A 22,517-nucleotide genomic window follows, 5' to 3' on the forward strand; every position below is an offset into this window, starting at 1 on the left:
TTGCATCTTTGGCTTCATGCATTTAAGTTCAGGCATAAGAAATTTCCTTACCCCCTTGGTGTGTTTAATTCTGGAATATTCCAAATATAATCTGCACTTAAGTCAAACGGCCTTAGATTTCAAAATTTGACTTCTTTTTGTTTGGCTCCCAGAATTTCAGCTGCTTTCCTTAAATGATCTGCTCACATCTGCTCTCCAGCTGAGCCATGTTCATGCCCCACTGACCTGACCACTGCCATCTCTGTAATCTTTCAGCTGAGAATAACCAGAAATGCATTCAGTCCAAGTAAGCATCAAGAGCCTTTCAAGGAGAAGGCAGAAAAGAGTCAGTCTTTATATAACAGGGGAAAGTAGGATTTTAGAGAAAAAAACACTGTTCAGCTAAGGTGAGTACTGAGAGCTGCATGCCTGAAGTGCCCTGGTCCAATTCCCTTGGGCAATGTGGACTAGAGGTGTCAGCATCCTGCAGGATTATTCTCTGCAATGGCAGCTGGCAGATATTTTTCTAATAGAGAGCACAGCAGTATCATTCACCCTCATTTGATTGTATTTGCTGCTATTCCTATTCAAACTCGGCTAATCCGATCAAGTTATTTATTGGCCTGCGCCTTAAAGCTGAGTAAGAAAACACCTTTCATAAGGTCTGAACCCACTTCTTTCAAGTGCATGATTAAAGGCTAGACTTGATCATTATTGTGAGAAAACCCACATTACTCGCATTTTCCAAAATCATTCACAGGTGTCTTGAAGTGGCACTTTTCCATCCAGTGTTTTACTCCTTGCATTATTAATATATAATACAGTCGCAAATAAGCACAAACACCAAACATCCATCTGAGTTTCAGTTGCCCTAAAGAACAGCTCTTTGGGTAAGAATAGCTCATAATGGCACCACTTGGAGAATATAATGCAAAATATTTTCTGTGGCTATAAGACCTTCTGCACAGATGTCTCTTGTTTACCATGAAGAAGACAGATGAGCAGCAGTCAGCAAATGTATTTTTGGACAAAGTTGTATTCATTTGTAGTATTTGCATTAGTAACACTGGACGACTTATGCAACAGAAAAGATGTTGTCCCAACTGTAATTCCTTCTCTGGTACACCAAGGATGAATTATTGAAGTTTACAAGTTTTTTTCAAGAATTGTTGCCGCTTATTCTGGTATTGCTAATAATATAACTGATTTGGTAATAATATAACTGAGGCACTATCTCCTTTTTTAAAAACACCCCCATACACTTCTCTTTATCTTCTCTGAGGCATTTTTATCTTCACATGCAATATTCTCTTTTGCACTATCTTGCCCACATCACTTCTCAACTAGCTCCTCAAAAGATGGTTATTTGTTTTGAGAGCTTTGTGAATAAAGGAATATTTAAACAATTAACTGCAATCAAATTCATCATCCTGCATGGTACCACGGCTACACACTAAAAGTATAATGAGAAAGTAAAACTTTCCTTAGTTTTTCCTTCTTCCTTAGGAAGAAGAAAAGAGAAGATAAACATCCATAGTTCTCTCTCTCTCTCATTATTTTTTTTACTGCAAATATGTCAGCCACTTTCATACTAGGTCATATTGTTACACATATTATGCACAACGACCCAAGGCTCCATTCTGTCATAGATAAGCTATTCACACACATCCTTTTTCCCCCCTTGCAGTTTATTTGCATGGCTGGCTGGATAATTAGTCATAATAACAGAACATGACTCAGCATGGTTGAATGTCCAATTCACTTTGGGGATTTTCTTAGAGGTTTTTTTTTTTTAATTGAAGACCAGAAAAGATGTGTCCCTCCCTAATAATGTTAATGTAAAAAAAAATGTGATTAAACACAGAAGTCAGAGGAAAGGGAATGGAACAAAGAACAACATTTCTACTGCCATGCTGTCAAAGAGGCTCCTCAGCTCCTCTGACCAGTGCTGCAGAATGCAGGGTCCCTTGTCCCTCACTGCAGCATGGACAGGGGCATTTCTCACAAAATCCCCTCCTCAGGGTGACAGGAGGATGCAGGACAGAGAATTGGTCATGTACCTCAAGGATGAGCATCCTTGATATCAATGACACAGGTGTTTTTCTGGACATCTAAATTTGGTGTATGGGTTATTACAATTGTGCAAGAACATAGAATATTCTAAAATTACTTATTTCACACCTGCAATAGTCCAGTGCTAAGAATCCTCCTAGTATCAGTCCAAATCAACACTCCAGTATGACCACTAAATGAAGTACGTGGGTCCTTATCTCTCAAAGGATAAATCTCCTCTATTTAAGCAAGTTAATGGCAGTAGCAGTGGACACTGCCATCCTGCTGAGCAATCCTGGCTGTATGAATGTGATTGACAAAGATGGTGGATCTGAATGTTTGACACCTCTGGTCCCTGGTTTCCAAGTAAGAGACTAGCCCAGCTGAAAAGGCTGCAGACTGAGAACCTACTTCACCAGGGACAGAGTGAAAAGAGCATTTAGAGCTTGGCCCTTCCTTTAGCCAGATCCATTGGCACTATTTTTAACCATCTATGTAATTCTTGGGTGAAAACAGCACGATATATTTGTGTTTTCCAGGATTAGGGTAAACATGAATTGTTTACCTAGGGCTTTCCTGAACAAAGAACCTTAAATTGTATAACAATATACTAATAATGTCTGTTACTGCACATAACAGAATAAAATTAGGCTGACTGAGAAAATCCACATTAAAATCAGCTGATGAAAGGAATCACACTGTAATGTACATGCAGAAAAACACATGGAGCTTATTTCTATGATAATCTGACTACAGAATACCACTAAGGCCAGCAAGATTCCTAACAAACATCTACACAGGTGAATGAAGCCAGCAGCAGAAGTTAAAAATGCCCATAACCTTTAGCTGGCAGTCATAGTTTCCTCAGAAATCCACACCATGTTTGAGAGGTAAACATCATCTGTACTCCCATTCTCCTTCCTTAGTGCACTGCTTATGTGCACATCTGCTAAAAATTGCAAGCAAACTACACAGTAGTTTAGCTGAAACTCAAACAGAGAAAATATTCAATTAGGCAGAGAGAAAAGCTAACTTCCTCCTTTCCTTCCTCTCATCACCCTTTCTGCAAGAGATCAGTAGTGAAACTCTTATCTCCTTCAAAACTGGCATTACACCCACCTTGATTTAACATCGAAGTTTCTTCCAACTTAATTCAGTTTTAACATGTGAGAAGTACAAAACAAGAAATTAAACTGTGTCATTAATTATTGCTTATGTAGAGCAAGTACTTCAGAGAGCCAGCAGAGATATGAGGCAGCCACTGCCCAAAGGGGCACAGAGCACCTAACCCTGGCTCACCCCCAGTACGAGGGCTGTGCTTACCAGCACAGCTTGGCACAAACTGGGCAGTGCAAAGCTGAGGCAGAGCATGGGTGCTCAGGCTGTCATCTTCCTCTCAAAGCCAGAATTTACTCTGGTGCCATGAACACCTCCCAGTGGCAGAATCTCCAGCTTTGCACTCATCCTGAGAAGTGCTGCACACTGTAAACCAGGACTGGCCATGTTTATCAAGGTTAGGGATGTTAATGATTGTGCTTCTCCCCCTCTACTATGCCCTCATGAGAGCCCACCTGGAGTTCTGCATCCAGCTCTGGGGTCTTCAGCACAAGAAAGATGTGCACCTGCTGCAGGATGTCCAGAGAAGGGCCACAAGAATTATGAGAGGGCTGGGGCACCTCTGCTATGGAGACAGGTTAAGAGAGCTGGGGTTCCTCAGCCTGAAGAAGAGATGGCTCTAGGGAGACCCCATTGTGACATTCAAAGACAAAGGGAGCTTATAAAAAAGAGGGGTACTTTTTACATAGGTAGATATTTGTAGGACAAGAAGGAATAGTTTTAAACTAAATGAGATTGGATTTAGATTAGATGTTAGGAGGGAATCCTTCACTGTGAGGGTCGTGAAGCCCTGGCACAGCTTGCCCAGAGAGGCTCTGGATACTCATCCCTGAAAGTGTTCAAGGTGAGGTTGGGTGTGGCCCTGAGCAACCTGGTCTGGTGGAAGGTGTCCTTGTCCACAGCAGAGGGGCTGGAATGAGATGATCTTTAAGATCCCTTTCAACCTAAACCTTTTAATGATTCTCTTTCACTGTCTTCAAAGTGAGCCCCTGGTAACGATCAGTGCTGCCACGAAACGTAATCCAAAGTACCTAAACTAATTCCTTCTACACTAAAGTTAAAATGAATAAGAAATCAAGTACTGTCCCACAGAACACTTCTCTCCAGCCTCAGAAGCTTGTTTACCATCGCTTTAGTAGCTGAACAAAATATTTACAATTATTCATGCAAACTCATTTTCCTTAGGAAATAACTGATTAGGTATCTCACAGCTGTTCTGACAATGATTTAAGTTTCTGCTGATCCCTACCTAGATCTGACATGAATGTTAATGTTTTAGAAACCATCATCCTCAATAGGAGGGTGATAACAGATTTTCTGGGTCTGGTGGTGGTTTACTGCAATGGGGAAGCTCTCCTGCATCTGCAGTTGAAGGATGACACAATCAGCTCACAGTTTTTTCTAACCTTGTGACCTGGGGCTTGGGAAGCCCAGCAAAAGGCAGAAGCTAGAGTAGAATTCGATGCAGAATTATCTTGAGAATTATCTTCCTATCCCTGTCAGAAGTTTTTAATATGTCCCAGATGCCTCCTTCCTTTATGCAGAGTAGCAATCCTGCTCCACCACATTACAGCACTGTATGTAATCCTTTCACCAACGTTTCGCCATTGGGGCCCTTTGATGGAAGCTGCTGCAAGTGTTGCAAGGTTGTGAGAAAAATCATCTGATTGACATTATACCCTCAATAAAGCATGATGTTCTCTCAGGAAAAACAAAAGTTAATTCCAATTTTTTTTCTCAACTAAAAGCTTTTTCATGGGTAAAGAGTCAATGCCAATGCTCTATGAGAGAGAAATCCAATGTTTAGTTAATCTAATTCATCCAGCAATCCTTTTTCCCACATGAATTTTATCAAAAGAACTTACAAAAAAAGTATGAAAAAGAAGTATTTATCTCAATATGCTCCTTATTTCTGTAAGAGTAAGGGAGCAATTTTCATCTCTCTCAGATCAACTGCAAAGCTCATCCACACTGGGCCAAAGGCTCCAATGACAAAAGAGCTGGTCTCTATTACTCCTTCTGGTAAGGGTGATAACTAGGCTTCCTAAGTTCTGACAAGAGCAACTAGGTCAGAAGAAAACTTCTGGCAAGGCTTACCAAGTTTATCTCAAGGTCAATGGACTAAAAAACAATTGAAACAAATGAACATTTGCCTGCAAATGACCTTGTAGAGCTATAATTCAAATAGAAATGAAGGTCTATGCAAGTGTCTGAAGAGTAATCTCTGAAACAGTCAGAAATGCTGCATAAAAGTAGATTTCAAACACAATCCAAAGAAGATTAAACTGGAAATTCATCTCTCTTAGGAACTTCTATACATCATAAATAGGCACTATCCCTTCTATTTAAAGCAGCTCATTATCTGATTTATTCACCAATACCTCTTCTTATTCAAACAATTCAAATCAGACTATATTAGAAAATCCCAGGAAAATTTCCTCAGCACTGAAACTTTTGAAATAAGTTGATGATTTATATTTACAAAATTTTTCTCACTGTACAACTAAATTCATGCTTGTTAATACAAAACATTTGTCTTTTTTTCATCCCCCAAGTGAAAAGAAATTCTGTTCTGGTTGCAAAAGCATTCTACCAACAAACACATAATTCTAACACTTCAGACTCCCTGTGAACACTCCTTACCCTTTTAACTATGAATATATTCAATATAAGGAATTCAGCTCTAGATTCAAAACATGTGCCCTGGGTAACAGAAAGTTCTGACTCAGCCTCATTTCAGGTTTACAAATGGCTTAGCGGCAATTTTAGATCATTTTTTGGCAATTATTCTTATCCTATTTTAGGCAATGGATCTTTGCCCTTTCCAGAAAATACACCAGGACTATTGCAGAATCATACACACTTTCCTTCTAACAACCTTCTTCTGGGAGCCTCTCCTTCCATACTCTGAATTATTTCCAGAAATCGAGAAACAGAATCGCAGTTTTCCCACGTAAAATAATTTTCAGCAAGGCTTCCTGAGTCGTATAAATATCCCCAAATAATGGACCTCAGCTCCAGTCTCAGTGAGACATAGACACCAGGAGGTCTTGCTGTTGACAGGCCAAGTCCCATGAGATATGAAGAAGGCTCAGATAAGAAAATGCTTTCTCAGAAGTCCATGCTGCAGCAGAAAGAGCAGTAATAATTGTCTGTCCCAGAACTGGAACTCAAGGGCCAGCATAAACTCCCTATGCAATTACACAGCTCCGCATCACTGCCGCCCTGTGGGAGGTTAATCCCAGAATTTATGACGGAAAGGAAATACAATAACTCACCTTTCCTATGTTGACACACTGTCTCCACTAATGAGAAGGCTCAGCCCTCTGCATAAGCAAAATTAAACAGAAAATGCAGGTGTTAAGATTAGTGCAAAGAGCTTGTTTTATTAATACTTCCTGCTGTGCCCTTTCCACAGAAAGCCCGCCCCAAAAGGAAGCCATGACAATTATTCAAGAGAAAAGGCAAACTATTAATACTCATCTTTAATATATACATCAGTAGAGAGTGAACCCAAGTCCCACCTTTTTGTCTCATGTGACTCATTTAACACACACATTTAATGCATCACTTAATAAAATTTGATTTGAAGCAGTTTGATCAGAGTGAATGTTTTTAAGTTACTGTAAATTGAGCCAGTGTACACTGCACTCAGGGACAGGACAAACAGGTTTATCGTCAAACTTCCTCAGCAAGGGGTGTAACCCTCCCCAGCTATTAGAGCCTCCTAATTGCTGCCTTTGCTGTGACAAGTCAACACACCAACATGTGTGACCAAACACACAGCATCCTCCTCTATACAGAAACACCTCTTTGCAGATTGTTCAGCAGAGCTTTGAACAACCTAAAACCAAAGACTGACACCCAGGAACATCCATTTTTCTCTTCAGCTGACTCTTTGGGAGAGGTTCCCACAAAGAAGTTGGTGGAAGTTCAACCTATGTCTTCATCAGGGCCAGGGGTTTATCTCATTCTCTTCAGATAAAGCCTCTGCATTGGCTTGGAAATCTTCCTATCATGTTGCCATGTCTATGCAAAAAGCCTATCTGCAATGGGAGCTCTTTTCAGCTCACCTATTGCTCATTAATTACCCCAAAAAATGTTTTACTTAGCATGTTATGATCAAAACATTACTGTCCAGAAGTAATGCACTGCACTGTGCTGTGCATTAAAGATTAAAGCAGGTTGAGCCCAGAAGACAACCAACAAACGTTATTAATTTCTTTTAAGCGTGTGTGTATGCATTTGTTTGTGGGCTGAACTGATGAAGCAAGAGAGAAGATTAGCATTTTTATGGATATGATTCCTGCCATTGCTACATATTCAAAAATCTTGCTTAGGCTTGGGCAGTTTGTAAACAAGAATAAACATACTTATAAATATCTCTTCATTTGTCTATTAGTCAATTAATTAATCAATCGGCCTATAACTGACACTCAACAAAGCACCTCACATTTACTTATAGGTGAAGAGGAACACTTCAGTGATCCTTCCAACTCAGAATAATCATGGGGAGACAGAGGCCCAGTGCAGGTCTCTGCTGAGCTGTGATGCTGCCACTGGATAAAGAGGGGTGAAGTGTCTGCTCAGAGCCAGGGCACAGAGAACAGTGAAGGCACAAGTGAAGGTACCACAGAGCAGCCAGGCAAAATCAAAATCTGGGAACTCGATGTAAAACTGAAGACACATTTCTATGTCACACAAGGCCCCTGCAGAGCAGCCCTGAAGAACTGAGGTTCCAGAAGCTGATGGAAGGTGATATGCAGGGTGGCAGAGCCCTCCATGCCACGGGAGAATAGTGCAGGGAAGACTAAATCCTTTGTTGTCCCTGCCTGCTCAGGACCCAGGTGGCAGGGATCCAGCAGGAGGGTAGTACAGTCCCAGTCTGTAGCAAAAGTGTTGAAGGCAATTGTTAGCCAAGGTCACCTCTTTGATCATACCTGCAAACTGCCAGATTCTCATCTTTCTCCATCTGCAACAGCAGCCCAATTCCAACTGCACAAGTGTGTCTATTTGTGTGTGTGTTTTTGTATGTCCTCCAAAGTCAGAGCTCCAAGTCTTGCTCTGCCTCCCTCCCTCTCTCCCAAAGAAAGATATTTTTGCAGCATTCTCCATGGTAATGTTTAGCAAGCCTCTCGGTTACCATAGAGTTATGCACTAAAGGAACGTCAACAAATTAATCAATTGTATAATTGTGTTTGCCTAGGAATACAAGTCAGTCAGGTGATTCAATGCATTTCAACAGCTCCATCGAATTTGATTAACACACTTCCTCTTTTACCATCTCAGTGTTACCCTCATCAGTGCTGACGGTTTCCACTATTTCCATTTCCCTTTGCAGGCAGACTGGCAGGTGGACAATCTCTGCTGCAGCCTAGGTTGAGCTGTTTTCCTTCTTCCTTAACTGCTTAATTTGTGACTTGTTTTATCTACTTCCTTCTCTCTTTCTTGTAGTAAGATGGACATCATACATTCAACTTTACACTTACCACACTGTATTTTTAAAGTTACTAATTCATCACTAATGTCAGCGGTCACTTCTAGATTTTATCCTGCATGACTTAGAGAATTTTGCTCTGATCAGCACCAGAGCAGAGCAGATACTAAGTCCAGGTTTCCAACTTATTTTAGGAACATCAGGTTAAAAGGGAACACCAACCCAGCACTCCAGTCTGGAAAACAATTGGAAAAAAACAACATCTCTTCAACCTGCCAAGAAGCACCAAAAACACATCCTCACATCACACAATAAACTTATGATACACCTAAGAAGCACGTAAGACTAAATTGTTCTGTGACATAGCAAAGGGCAGGTGAAGATCACTGCCAGTATTAGTCTGGCAGTCCATAGAGCTACACAGAGTTCATTTACACCAGCAACAGAAAATACACCATCAAGTGTAATACAGTTACTGGCAACACACTCTGAAGGAAAAATGGCTCTTGCTCAAAATCTGATGAACAAGTTGAACCAGGGAGCATGCCAGAAAAATGCTGCATGGAGTCTGCACTGTACATTTTCAGTGCCTAGTGCTTGAGAGGAACTCAGATGTGGGAGAAAAAAGATTCAAATCTGCAGCAACAGAGAAAATTATTTCTTGCTTCATCTCTCAAGAAAACAGGAGAAGACCTGATACATGGGGTTAAAAGCATAAAGAAACATGATCCATTCTCCTTTCAAGCATACATTAAAAATATGGCTACACTGCAGACCAAAGAACTAACTCTGCAAATGTAATTTCCTATCTCCAGGAACTCTCTAATTTAATTGTATAATCTCTTTCATAAGATTATCAAGATCTATCTCAAAACTACCCTAATTGAAAGACTCTTATGCAACTTCAATCCTTGGGCAGCTACAAGCCTTCTTCTAATTCCCCACCCAAATTTATTCATGACCAATTTAGAAAATTTGACCTAGTGCAGATGCTATCTTTTAGCTTATTTTTTTCTGTCTTCTTGCTATATAGTGGTAATTGTGTGTAAAATACTGCAATGTAGCTTGTCCCTTCACTGGCTCAGCTAGCCAGAACTAGACAAATGATGATCTTTAACCTCGCTTTGTACAAGAGATGGATTTGTGTAACCACATCTCTAGCCCTCCTACTGCTGCAATTTAACATTTTCTTGACAGGGGTGTCCAGAACTATGCAAAACATCAGTAAATCACTCCAAAAGCAACGTGGAGCTCTTGTATTGACACCCAGTATGATGATTTGTACAATGATCATTACCATATTTCCCTGAATTTCTTGTATTATTTCCCTTTGGTATCCAAGGACATCAGTGGTCCCCTTCCCAGCTGCATCCCAGTGCTTGCTCCAGGTATCTTTTGAGCAGCCACTGCATCCACATCTCTCCCTTCTGTCACAGACCTCTGATGAGCTTCTGTTTCACACTGGAAGTTCTTGTTACTGGTCTCCATGCTTACAACTTTACTTTACTTTGCACTCAGCACTATTAAATGCTATTTTATGTCTATCACTCCCAGTAAACAAAGTCATCTAAATTCCTTTCATGCGATAATCTGATCCTCCTCTGTACTGACAATACCTCCCAAGTTTTTGTCATTCCACACAGCTCCTGGGCACACACCCAGACCCTGCACACAGGTCAGAATGGATCCATTCATCAGGCCCAAGCCTGGTCCCACTGCACCAACACCACCAATCTCCCTCCATACTGATCACTTTCTCTGAATAACTCTTTCCATTCAGACAACTTTATTTGCATGCAATCTTCTCTTTGGCAAGTTTCTTTTTCACCTTTCAATTCTTGTCTTGAACCACCATCTTCATTTGAAGTCATAACATCCTCTGGGACATGGTATCACATGCTTGGCTTTAGATAAATGACATTCTTACTCTACCCCACCTAAATAATCTGTTACACTAAAAAGATGCTAGATTAGTCCAGCACAATCCATCTTTGATAAAATCTTGTTGTAATTTAGCCTGCTTCCTCATTATTTCCCTGTCTAGTTATTCTTTCCTACAATATACATTATGAGATGCTAGGTACTATTGTGTTCAAACCAGCTCTGACTCTCTAGGGACCCCCTGTGAAGGACACAAATGCTTTCCCTCTTCTGCATCTGAAGAGCCATGGGAGAGCCTTGCTGCAAGCTATGCAAGCCTTGTGTCAAGCTTTCAGTATTCCAGGACTGGGATTATTGGCACCTTTTCATTTGTCTCACCAAGATATTTAAATTTTGCTTGCTTTCCCTGGGTTTTTTTTAAACATTTGCTATTAATAGCTTTCACTTGACTGCAGATTTGTCAGTAATTACACTCTGTTCCAGATTCTACAGAAGGTTCTCCTTTCATGAGAAAGTTGTGTCATTATTTAGAGACATAAGTTCCCCTTCCAGTTTGGTATGTCTAATTTCGGTTGTGTAAATTGACTAAGTGCAGGTTTTGGTTGAAGCCAAATAAGCTCATTTGAACCAAAATAAGAACGTCCTTACACAAGGTCACATCAGGTTAGCCAAATCGCTTTAAAACCAGACTTAAACTAAATTGGTGTAATGGTCACCATGCAGACAAGGCCAAATACAATAAAGGAATATGAAGTAGGTCAAAGTCTTTCATTAATTGCTTGAGTAAATCTGTTGATTCTGAGGTTCGGCAGATGTGCAGCCAGCGAGCCCAGCTGTACACAGAGCTCTTGTTGGGGGCTGTCACCACCTCAGCCTCCCTTAAACCTGGGCTTAAGTGAGGCTGGAGATAGAATAAATAGGGCCTTGCAGGACTTTTCCACAGGCACACTGCTCCTTCAGCCTATAGGCCATATACTTTTGGCCAAAATAGCAGTGAAACAAGGCAAAAACTGGCATGGTCTCAGCCTGGGCTGGGGATGGGAAGAGCTGGTGGAGCTAGAGCTGGGTTAGCCCATCACCAGAGCCATACTGGTGGTCACAGAGCTGTTCCTGCAGTGCTATATGGCCCCAGCTGAGCCACCACTCACTTGGAAGAAGGGTGTCATCCACGTCCTAATAAATAAATACAGTTATTGTACCTGCCTGACTTCCCTGACAGATCTGTAACTGAAGTGATAGAGAGGTCTATCATTTCAATAACACCAGAAAACAATGGTTCATACTACTTTGGTTTTTCTAAGTTTTACTGTTCTGTTTAAAGCCATATTATTTCACTAGGATCTGTAACTGTTCCAGTACAAGCCTGAATGCAGTTGTTCTGATATAGGTGCATAGCTTATTTTACCAGTCTTGAAAGAACGATCAATGCTGGTATTAAAACCTTTGTACCACTACATGTGAGTCTTGGGAGGTTGAGTAATTTAGGACAAAACAATGCAACTTCTGTGCACAGACAAGCCCTGGCTTCAAACTGCAAAGACATCCTACCAATATTTTGATACTACTAATGAGCAGAAGTTGGATTTGACATCTGTGTCTCCTCAATGTAATGCCACTTCCTCCATCATGAGACTTTAATTATGAACTACTCATTTGCTAATTTTAACCTTTAACTCTGAGCTATTTTTTGTGTACTTGAAGTATGTCTTAAACCAGAAAAATAATGTAATACAGATACAGTCTCAGTGGCTAAAACCCAGCAACCACCACATATCTTACTGAAGTTTCCAGTTTATAAAAAAATTTCAAACCAATTAACCACCAAATCAATTAACTGTAATCCACAGTTTAGAATGATCAGATAAGTAAGCAGCCAGCAACCACTCCTAAAGCCATTTTCATTTTTCCTATTACCTATTCCAGAAAAATTCTAAAGATTTGGTGGTACACATGTTTAGTCCAAGAGATATGAATGCCTTCCTTCCACACAAATTTCAACTTTTGGCTTTTTCTGGAGCTTCCTGTCCTCATTAGTGCCTGATGTGTTTGTCAGGGCTCCATCAGCTGCAGAGTCCCAAATGCTGTTGTTCTGGTCCTCCCTGGTGCAGCACTAACACGCTGGTTTACTCTGATTAGCACATTACAGGAGAATTATCTACCTTTTTTTTTTTTTTTTTTTTTTTTTTTTAATACAGTTTCTAAAAAATCCAAGACCCAAATGTATTTTTCTAACTGAATAACTATGGTGAGGGATTGCAGCCTAGGAAGTTTATAAAAAAATACACAAAATCCCAACTAAAGACTACACTGTCAGACATTCGGTACCAGGGCTTCACACTGCGTACTCTTGAAAGTGTCTGCTGCTTCAAACAGCATCTGTTAGATCTGTGAAGACTGTAAAGCCTACACATCAAACCCATGAAGAGCTAGCTGTCTCTTTAAGCCAAATTCACATTTCTGGAGCTAAGGATTAGCCAGCAATGATCCAGCAAAATAAGGAGGGAACCACCTGCATTCTGTTCAAAAACAAAGGGACTCCTCAGATTTTCTCATGTATACATAAGAACATCTCATTCCTCTAGTGAAATCAGCACCACAGCTTTCACTGAACACAGCAAAATAAACTTCAGCTAATAAATAACCCTACCCTCCTCACGCAGATAAGGTATAGGGCATTTTAACAGCTTTGATTTCAGGGACATTATTTCCGGGACCACTCCCCTGCTGAAGGAGACAACTTCATTCAGGGATCAGGGGTAGTTGGCACTTGAGTGCTAGTTTTGTCCCCCAAAAAGGGACTGGTGTGCTGGACTTCTCCAAAATCCACCGAGCAGGGACCTGCCTTCTGCCTTCGGGGACTGTGGCACTTCAAAAAGGACTACAGGTCTCCAAAGCGCGTGTGACACCTCACTGGGGTGAATCACACAGGGTTCAGCCACGACCTGTGCTTCCAATGCGAGCTATCCAGAGGAACCACTTCACAACTTCTGCCACTAAGGACCAAAGCGTGGAGTAATCATTCATAAATCCATGGCTGAAACACGCGAGGGACTTTCAAAGCCTTCTTAATTCCCCACTTATAATGTAAACATTCTGTAAAATCAAATGACATAACAACCCTGGTGAGAAGAATGACTTTTCAACCTGGAATTTAGATGCTATCTTTAGGCGCAAGACTCATTTCGGAGGTTTTTCTCCACACTGTTTGCAGTCAAAAGCATTCCTTAAACGACGAACTTCAAGACAGAACGGTCAGATCAATTTCAGTCTCCTGAAAATCGGTTTCCCTCAATCCCAAGCCACCGCAGCTCTCAGCTGCTCTCAGCCCGTGGTTCCTCCCGAGCGGCTCCATGCGCCGAGGCCCGCGGGCGCTGAGGGACGGAGATGTCGGTGGCTGGCCTCGGGATGCGCCGCGCTCCTGCATCCCAGCTCCGCGGTGCCTTTCCCACCTACCCTCCATAGCCGGAGCCCCCCGGACACCCGGCGCTGCGTCCTGTGCCCGTCTTGACGGGACACGGATTTTTACAGGAAAAAGTCAGAAGACTTGCGGCTGTCAGTTTTCATTTCCAGAACTTACCTAGGACCATGCTGGCAGTGTCCGACGAAGGTAGGGTGGAGAGCCGAGTGCCGCGTACCGACCCTGCAGCAGGGGCTTTTTCCCGGGCTGCCCCCACTCCCCACGAGCTGCAAGTGCGGGGACTCTCCCTCCACCCCGGTTGGCTTCGCGGCCCCCACGGCTGTACGTACCGTCTAGGAAGATGGGCGTCCCGGAGCCGCTCTCAGTGCCATGCCCAGCCCCGGCGCGGTGCCCCGCCGACGACAGGGGTTACCGCTCGCCGCGGGGTCCCGCTGCCCGGCGGTGACATGGCATGAGCGCGGGGAGGGCGGGGGGCAGTGCCGGCGATGCGCGGCGCGGGGGTGGGCGCACGAGGGGCGCGGGCTGCGGGCAGTCGCGGCGGGACTTGTGAAACTCGGCTGCGGCGGCGGCTGGTTGTGTAACGCGGCGGGCTGGGCCCGGCCCCCCCGGCACTGCACAGGCGCGCTGCTTCCCCGCCCGACCGCCACCGGCACCCACCGCTGGTACCCGCGGGCAGAGTGCGGGCTCGGGGCCGAGTGGTGCGCACGGGAGGAGTGCGTGGGGAGCAGCGCACCTCTGCGGGCGCGGGGTCCGGACAGGGCCGGGCGGGTGGCGCGGGCAGCGGTGGTGTACGCCGGGAGGAACCGGCGGAAAGTAGGTCACCGCCGCCGATCCGCGGGTACCGGCCTCGGGGTGGCCCCAGCCGCGGAGTCCTGCTGGGACTCGTACTCCCTCCGTGCGCGGTTCTCGCGCCCGGCGCTGGCTGCCCCCACAGACCCCGCGGCCGTTCCGCGCTCCCCGCCAGGCGCGCGGCACCGGTTCCCTGCGCAGCACGAGCTGTGCCCTGACGGGATTAGTCATCCCGTGCCGTGAGTCATCCATTTAATATTTGCCGCTTCCTTCCTCATAGTTTATTTTTGTTGTTGTTTTGAGGTTTTTGTTTGTTTGTTTGTTTTTAATTCCCTTTCTCCACTGTAACTATTTACCCTCCCCTCTAAGGACAGCTCCTTTCCCCTGCCCGCGACTACAGCCGTGCGCGGCTGCGGGCGCGGAGCCGCAGCCGGCGGCAGGAGCAGAGGGTCCTGCCGGCGCTGCCACGGGCCAGTCGGGCCGTTGCTCAATCGTGACATGTGGTCCTGCCCATCTCCAGTTTTGATTTAAGCTCCTCTTGTATCGGGAAGCAGTAGGTACCAAAGCGGGGGCGTTAAGACTGTTCTGAAGTCTCAAGACACTGCCGGGTGGGGACCGGCGCTGCCGTGGGAAGCCACTGGTTGACGCCGCAGTTGGGACGACTTGGACGACGAACATCGCTGGGTCCCTGACTCCGGTCCCGCGCTGCTCCAAGCTGCTTCCAAAACTGAATGTACGCTCCCTTACCAACAAGTTAATTTTTGGTGGTGCTTTTTTCCCCCTCTACACTTTAGCTCCTCTTGGAAAGCAGCTCCTTAACCTATGCCGTGCGGGGAGATCTGCTCCCTCTGGAAGCACAATACTGCCTAGCAGCCCTTTCCCACAGCTGGCATCCTCACTGCTGGCTTTCTTTGCTCAACCAAAATTCCTGTTCCTCTCTCAGCCCTCGTTCTGCTGAAAGAAAGGGGCAGGCATGCAAGCAGCCTGCATGGCCCCATCCCCACACATGCCAGTGCCCCAAAGCACTGCATGGGGGACAAAAGCAGAACCACAAATGGGACAGAGGACAAAAGACTTTGTTATGAGGTTTTTAATATGAACCTGATGCCAGTGAGGAAAAGGAAGTGACGTTGTTACAGCAATAACCCTGAGGAACATCAGCTATTATTGATGAGGACAAGTAAAAGGGCACCTTTGCATGCGGTTAATATTCCTTATTGACTTTCCTATCAGAGGCAAAGAAAATAGCTTGGTTGTGCTGCCTGCCACAGGTGGCAAATCTCTTTTTCTCACTTGGACTGGGCACATGGCCTTGTCATGCAAAAAACACAGCAACCCTTCCCTCACTCGTGTGATAAAAATCCTTCCTGTTCACTTTCAGGTGAGATACAAACAGGTATCAAATACAGTGTTTCTCTCCACTTTTACTTGGGTTAAGGTGTGTCTTTGCAGCCTGCAGTGCAGCCCTGTCAGAGCAGTGACCATCACCAGCGGGATGACACTGCCTTCCTACATGGGCAAGCAGATACCCATTTGGGAAAGTAGATGAGGAATGATGAGAACATCAAACTCTGTGACTGAGGCACTTTAAGATTAAGCACCCACAAACGGATGGGTGGGAAGCACAGGCAGGCAGGATGTGGCCCCAAAGAGGCTGTGGTAGGTTTCTCCTAAAGGTACAAGCCAGTACAGTGCCACAGCCATTGCCCTGAGTGCTAGCAGCTGGCCAGGGGTGCTGGCACTGCTGGGACATTTCCATTACCACCCCCCCCATCCTACATACCTGATAGGTACAGGAAACAGCATCAACACTGATGCCTTCTAATAAAGCAATTTGTTCAGAATTACCACTTTATCTCATAAAAACAACAATATTTGCTGATCAGAAATAATGTTTTATTTGAAGTGTTCCAATCAACTCCTCTGCAGCCCATGGCAGGTAGAGCTAGCAGGCTGGGCAAATACAGAGGCCCCTCTTCCTGCAGCAATGGTGAAGGAGTTTTCATATCAATTACTTTAATTATCTCATTTAGAATAACTCACTTTCCACCAAGATATTTCCAGAAGTTAAGTAAAAACAGGGAAACAGACATATCTGCCACTGCAAAATTCACACATTGTTCAGCAAGTTGTGGCATTGGGCGGCTTTGCCTGTGCTCAGCAATAGTTGGCATAGCCTCAAATTTGTTTATTTTGTTAGTTTTTGACAGTGCTGCATTGCAAAGACATGCCAGCAGCAATAAAACCGAGAGAGCTGGTTTTGGCCAGAAAATAATAACATCAGAGGAAAAAAATTATCTTTGTTGTTCTTATATATATTCTTGTATATGTTTTTATATGTGTTTTTGTGTGTGAATAGAAGTGTGCATATATATATACATACATGAGTATACACACTATATATATGTATATAAAACCCAATAGCCTGCCCCTGCTGCACTCCTCCAGTGGACTGAGAGATCCTGCAGCCTGACAGGCACCACTAAGGAGCAACATAATTAAATGAAGAACCAGAAGGCTGTATTTTGGAAGATCACATTCCCATTCACCATCTATCATCCCGAGCGAAGGGTTGTCAAAACTAGCCTTTAAATTACACACTGCAATTATTCCTAGCCAGGAAATGCTTGCATTGCTCAGTGCTAAGTCAACAACCAGTCCTGGTTCAGGATCGGGCACCTCAGTCTCCCTCCACAGTGTGCCCAGAAATTCAACTGGATGTTTTTCCCTTTTCACACAGTAGCAAACGTGAGGCTTGGCATCACGCAACCGAAAAGAAAAGAGAGGAACAGAGATGACGAAGAGGAAAAACCAGCCTTGCCTTGGTCCGAAGTGTGTGTTTCTGCGCAGATTGCCCGGCGGCTCTGGGATGCGGCAAAGAGCGGCGAGCAGCAGCGGCAGAGCCCAGCCGGCGCTCGCCATGGGAGGTGCGGGCCAGGGCCGCGGGAGCCCGATCCCGGCTCTACCCAAGGCAGGGACACAGAGTTAATTGTGTCAGTGCTATTGCACAACACTGTTGCCTTGACACTGTGTCATGTAAAGATTTTAAACTGCCTCTTTATTAGTCATCCTCTATTCATTTTAATTGTGCCTGATAAGCAGGGCCATTTCACCTTTGTGTGTTCTGTACGCGCTTATCACGCGTATTTATGTCGCCCAAGAGACTTTCAATCTCTTCCTGAAGCGTTGGTAGATGCAGAGGAATGAGGAGACATTGCCATCACAGCCTGCTGCGGTTCTCACCGTTTGCTTGTTACCTTTTCAGAGCCCTGCTCTCCCAGTGTGGGCATCTCCACAGGTCCTTGATCCTGGCACCAAAAATGCTCTGACAGAGTCTTAGATTAATGCCTGGGAACCAGTAAGAAGGGATAGGCTAATTGCAACATGCACTTTTTTTTTTTTTTTTTTTTTTTTTTTTTCAGGATCAAGTGCTATAGGTGTGTGCTTAACACACCGGGACTCACTTTGATCTGCTCCTAGGACAGAATTTTCTATGGATTAAATTCTTGCCTCTAAATTAGGGTATTGGTTATTTAACAAATCAAAGCTGGGAGATGAATAGCTAATTATTTAATTTAATGAAAAGAATACAGTGAAAATTTATGGAATATTTTAGTCTCACTTACTTGCAACATAAAAAGATACTGCCTGAGAGTTTACCCGTGTGAACTCTGTCCCTGAAATTCCCTATCTAGCCTTATCTTTGTGAAGTCTGAAGTTTCACTGAAAGTTCCTGGAAATAGTGCATTTTCCCTTCTATGGTGTTATGACCTTCTCCTCACCTCAAACATCCCCTGTGTTTGCAGTGGGAGAAGGAAAGGCCCTTTGGCCAGGGACAGTGCTGCCTACCTGTAAAAGCAGTGCATCAGTGTCACAGCTTCCCTGGAGCACTGCTGGCCTTGCAAGGACTGTCTGCTTAGAGCACACGTCTGCTTCAGGAGAGTTAGCAGAGTCCTTCTCCATGTGGAGATGGATCTGTTCTCTGGGTTTATTTAGTTTCACCTTAATTTTCCCCATTTAAAAAGGCTCAAAGCTGGAATTCAGGTTTGAACCAGAATCACGTGAGGAGATGGGTAAATCCCATTCTCAATTAAGTTCAGAAAAAGGAACGGAAATGCCATTAAAGGCAGAACAAAAAACACATTTACTGCAGTGTGAACAGGATTTCCCCCCTAGCATAAGATCTTCCATTCCTGTGGGCTGAAATGAGCTTCTCTGGGTACTGTCCTGCCCAGCATCTTTGAGGGCCACTTGGAATATTTATGCAACTACTTAAAAGTATTATAAACATACATGGATCTCCATTAGGACAAAATTCCACCTATGATTTTGAGAACCAGCAGGAATATTTTCATTTCCATCATCCAGGACTTTATTATGTTAGAAAATGGTTTAAGATGGTTCTTATAGAGACAACAATAGTACCCAAATTTTGTGTCTATTTAAGGCCCTGTGTTAGGCCTCTCCCTTGTGCTGGAGTAATACCTTGGTCAGATAAATGAATGCATTGATTTGAAAAGCTGAGAAGTGCCCAAGTCATATTTTTGGCCCAGAAAAAGATTAAAGAATACTTTTCATGTGGCTGATCATATTTCCAAAAATAATTTTTGTTTTTGTAAAGAAAAAAAGTGTTCTGTCTTAACGGCAGTAAAATATTCTCTGAGAAGTATTCTTGTGATCTGTTATTCTGCCTAGCTCAAAGAAAGGAAGGGAGAAACTTGCACAAACAAGAGCATGGCAGCCTTCTACTGTCCATATCTCTACATGAGAGCATGCAAGGTAAAGCTAAAGCTCTTTGACTACATTTTAACTTGATCCCCCAGGACAATGTACCTATGAATTAATTTTCTTTGATGCTTGGTTCATATCTTCTGGAGACTGTGCTGAAAACAAATTCAGACTACTGCATTTAAATATGGGTTATGTCACCTCTGATTAGTATAATCAGCTACCAAGGAGCCTCTTGAACAGGGACATAAAATAGAAACTTAATAATAATTATGTTAAAGGCACAAATGGCCCTGAATTCAGCAGGCAGGGGACAAAGGAGCAGAGGGAGCACCAGGCAACAGCAGCAGCTGCAATACTGCTCTTGGGTGAAGCACAGAGGAAGAACAGACAAGTCAGTACAGTCTATATCTCCAAGTGCATCCTTCCTAATACATCACAGTGTTTACTAGTTAGCACATTAAATCCACATTGATAAACATGGATATCCTATTAATACTTATGCTGAGCTTTATTCATATGAGGTGGTCACACTTTAAAGCTTCTCACCGGTGCTTGTCCAGTCTTGTTACTTGATCCCATACACAGCAGGTAGGAATTGTGCAGGTCAACTATTCCTGGCACTGAAGGTTTCCACTTTCTCTCTTGGGCCTTTACTTAGTGCACATGCAAAGGTAACATTATCATTTTATAGTTTTCAACATATTGGATAAGAGAAGCAACTGCTGACTCCAAGACAAAACCCAATGAGCTTCTGGCCAAACATACCAGATGGGAAGTTCCCCTTATCACCTGGACTTCCTACTGTCACCCAGGGTCTGACCAGACACCCAGATTATACCTGTGGGTGACAAAGGACACACTTGTTGGGAAGGTTTGCTGGTACAGGAGTTGCCAATACCTCCCCATCCTTCTCACAGCTACTGTCATTCTCCTCCTCTGTTCTGCCTGGACTGTGCTATGGCCAGAGGGCTCCCAGCTATATCCTAATCTCTTCCCAAAACGGGTAACTGGGTCAGAAAGTGGCATTAGGGTGGCTGTGACTTGCAGGCAGTTCCAGAGGTCCCCCCTTGCCCCCTGTGCAGCTTTGCTGGTGGGAAAACCTTCCCTCTGCAGAACCACCTGAAATGGGGTGCTGAGAGAAGCTACTGCTGATTTCACTTTGTAAGGAAAGCATATTCTTCCTTTTCATGGCCAAGTGACCTGTGTGGCCCTTTCCCAGCTCTGTACAAGAAGACATTAAAATAAAGACTATTTAAGATGGATAAGGATGCAGCAGAAAGCAGACAGGGCATTTGTGTGGAGAATACAGTGGAGTTGACACTTCTACCACACCCTGATTGGCAAACACTGAAAATACAAATATATCGATGTATATCTGTGTATGTACCTGAGAGTTACCATGCAAACTCACTCACCTCAAACAACCACTATGGAAAGGCATAGTTTGACAGTCAGATTATAAATGTCAAGCAGTGTCTTTTTCAGCATAAGCTGTGCCAGTGGTTCTTTAGAACTAAGCAGCCTGATGGTCTCGAGGAACCACTGACAACACAACCCAGACACTGGAAAGGACAGAAGCTTGAAAGCACAAGGCCTAGATCAGGGCTCTCCAAACACCTCCCTTAATGGTCATTCTAGGATACAAAGAAAAAAAAATGTATGTCCTTCATCCCTGCACCAAAGTCAACACGGTTCTTGGGTAATTTCCACTATTTCCCTTCTGCCTTTCTTTATGAAAACATTGAAACTTTCAAATAATTTCCTGAATACATAAAACAGGTGGACTGATATTCAACAGAGATTTTGCCCAGGGAGCAGGATGGACTGAAAGCTTCACACATTGCTGAAGCTGTGCCACTCTGCTCATACCTAAACAAAAGCAAGTTAAATTCCAAGTCTATGAGATTCTATCACTGTTTTACCACAAAATGATACTGAAATGTGCAAAAAATATTCAGAACTGCATGGGATGTTACTGCACTCTCTACTCACAGAAAAGCTCATGGTTTTTCTGGGCACAGGAGAGGTGCTGAACACCATCAGTAGATTGATTATAGTACTGGAAATGAGCATTAGACAGAATTTGTCTACTGTGTTGCAAAAAGTCATCCCTAATAAGAGGAAATGAACCTCTAACTACATGGAGAAATCAGGTTCATTATGCAGCTCTAAGTGATGGCATTTTTGTGTGTCTATAGAAAAAGTTGAAATTTCCTCATCTAAATGGGAATATCAAGATCAGTTTTTGTCAGGGCTTGTGAATGAGAGACCGGAATTGGAGAAGGGAGCTATCTAGTGAGCATGTTTTAATGAAACTCAGGAAGTTTTGCAGAAGTAAGAGCCATGAAAAATGGATTGCATTCTTGGTCTTTGGACTTGGCTCTTTACATGGCCCAGATATGGTGGCGATCATGAGGGCAGTTTTGTACTACCTCACTTCTCAACCTGATCCCAAACCTTCACTGCACCCCTGACTGACTTAGAAACAATTTCTAGTTCTCTTCTCATTAAGAAACCACTCCAGGAGAACATCCATATTGTCTGGCAAGCCAAGCAGCACCTTCCCAGCACATTTGCAGGTAGCCAGATGAGCCTGATGAGGTTTTGGGGTTTTTTTTTAGATTTTGGGTTTGTTTTTTGGTTTGTTTTCTAATTTCTTGTTTGTTTGTTTACTTTTGTTGGTTTACTTTTTTTTTACTTTGTTGTTGTTGTTTGTTTATTGGGGGTTTTAGTGTTTGTTTTTTTTTTTTAAACTTTTTTATTTCAGCACAGTATGCAAACAATATTGTTCTGCAGAACAGGGCCTGAAGGGTTCTCAGAGCACTTGAAACCACTTTTAGTAAAAAGCTAGCTTACAACAAACTTTGTTACAATAAAGCAAAAGGCTGTTCTTCTTTGGACCATCATTGCTGTCATAGTGACATCTAGTTTCCCTGAGTTTTCATCCTTTCCTTGTACATTTAATGCATGCCCCTCATCCTGGTGGTGGTCCTAGTTTGAAGAATAAGTCATTTCAGCTGAGGAAGAACACAAGTAAGAGACTTAAAAATAAATTTTTAAAAGTGCATTTTTTTCTTCTAGAGCTTCAGTCGTTTCTGTGGCAGCACTTCAGGT

At 43.4% G+C, this 22,517-nt stretch overlaps 2 protein-coding genes across 11 annotated transcripts in view; one reads left to right on the forward strand and one right to left on the reverse strand.

The window, feature by feature from the left end:
* Window positions 1-15,136, reverse strand: part of PASD1 (PAS domain containing repressor 1) — a gene marked incomplete at its 3' end in the record, with an annotated part of 52,430 nt that extends 37,294 nt beyond the window's left edge. For 4 of the 5 annotated variants that reach the window (XM_079319000.1, XM_079318998.1, XM_079319001.1 and 1 more), the window contains exon 1: window positions 14,213-15,136. Of the gene's footprint in view, window positions 1-14,042; window positions 14,092-14,212 lie in introns of those variants that run through there. The other variant, XM_079318999.1, reaches the window with a different exon arrangement.
* Window positions 14,253-18,531, forward strand: LOC306808422 (uncharacterized protein; the record flags this gene model as incomplete). Of its 6 annotated transcripts, none has more annotated exons than XR_013776032.1 (3): window positions 14,253-14,911; window positions 15,193-16,053; window positions 17,413-18,531. XR_013776032.1 is itself a non-coding variant. In XM_079319006.1 (2 exons), 2 exons carry the CDS (start codon window positions 14,253-14,255, stop codon window positions 15,227-15,229), a joined length of 696 nt encoding a protein of 231 aa, XP_079175132.1. In that variant the 3' UTR covers window positions 15,230-18,531. The 6 variants fall into 6 exon arrangements, 3 of the variants coding, with proteins under 3 accessions (XP_079175132.1, XP_079175130.1, XP_079175131.1); XR_013776033.1 differs by having other exon boundaries at window positions 15,193-15,405; XR_013776034.1 differs by having other exon boundaries at window positions 15,193-15,405; window positions 17,416-18,531.
* Between the last annotated feature and the right edge of the window lie 3,986 nt (window positions 18,532-22,517).

Source organism: Erithacus rubecula, assembly GCF_903797595.1.
Source record: "Erithacus rubecula genome assembly, chromosome: 15".
NCBI lineage: Eukaryota > Metazoa > Chordata > Aves > Passeriformes > Muscicapidae > Erithacus > Erithacus rubecula.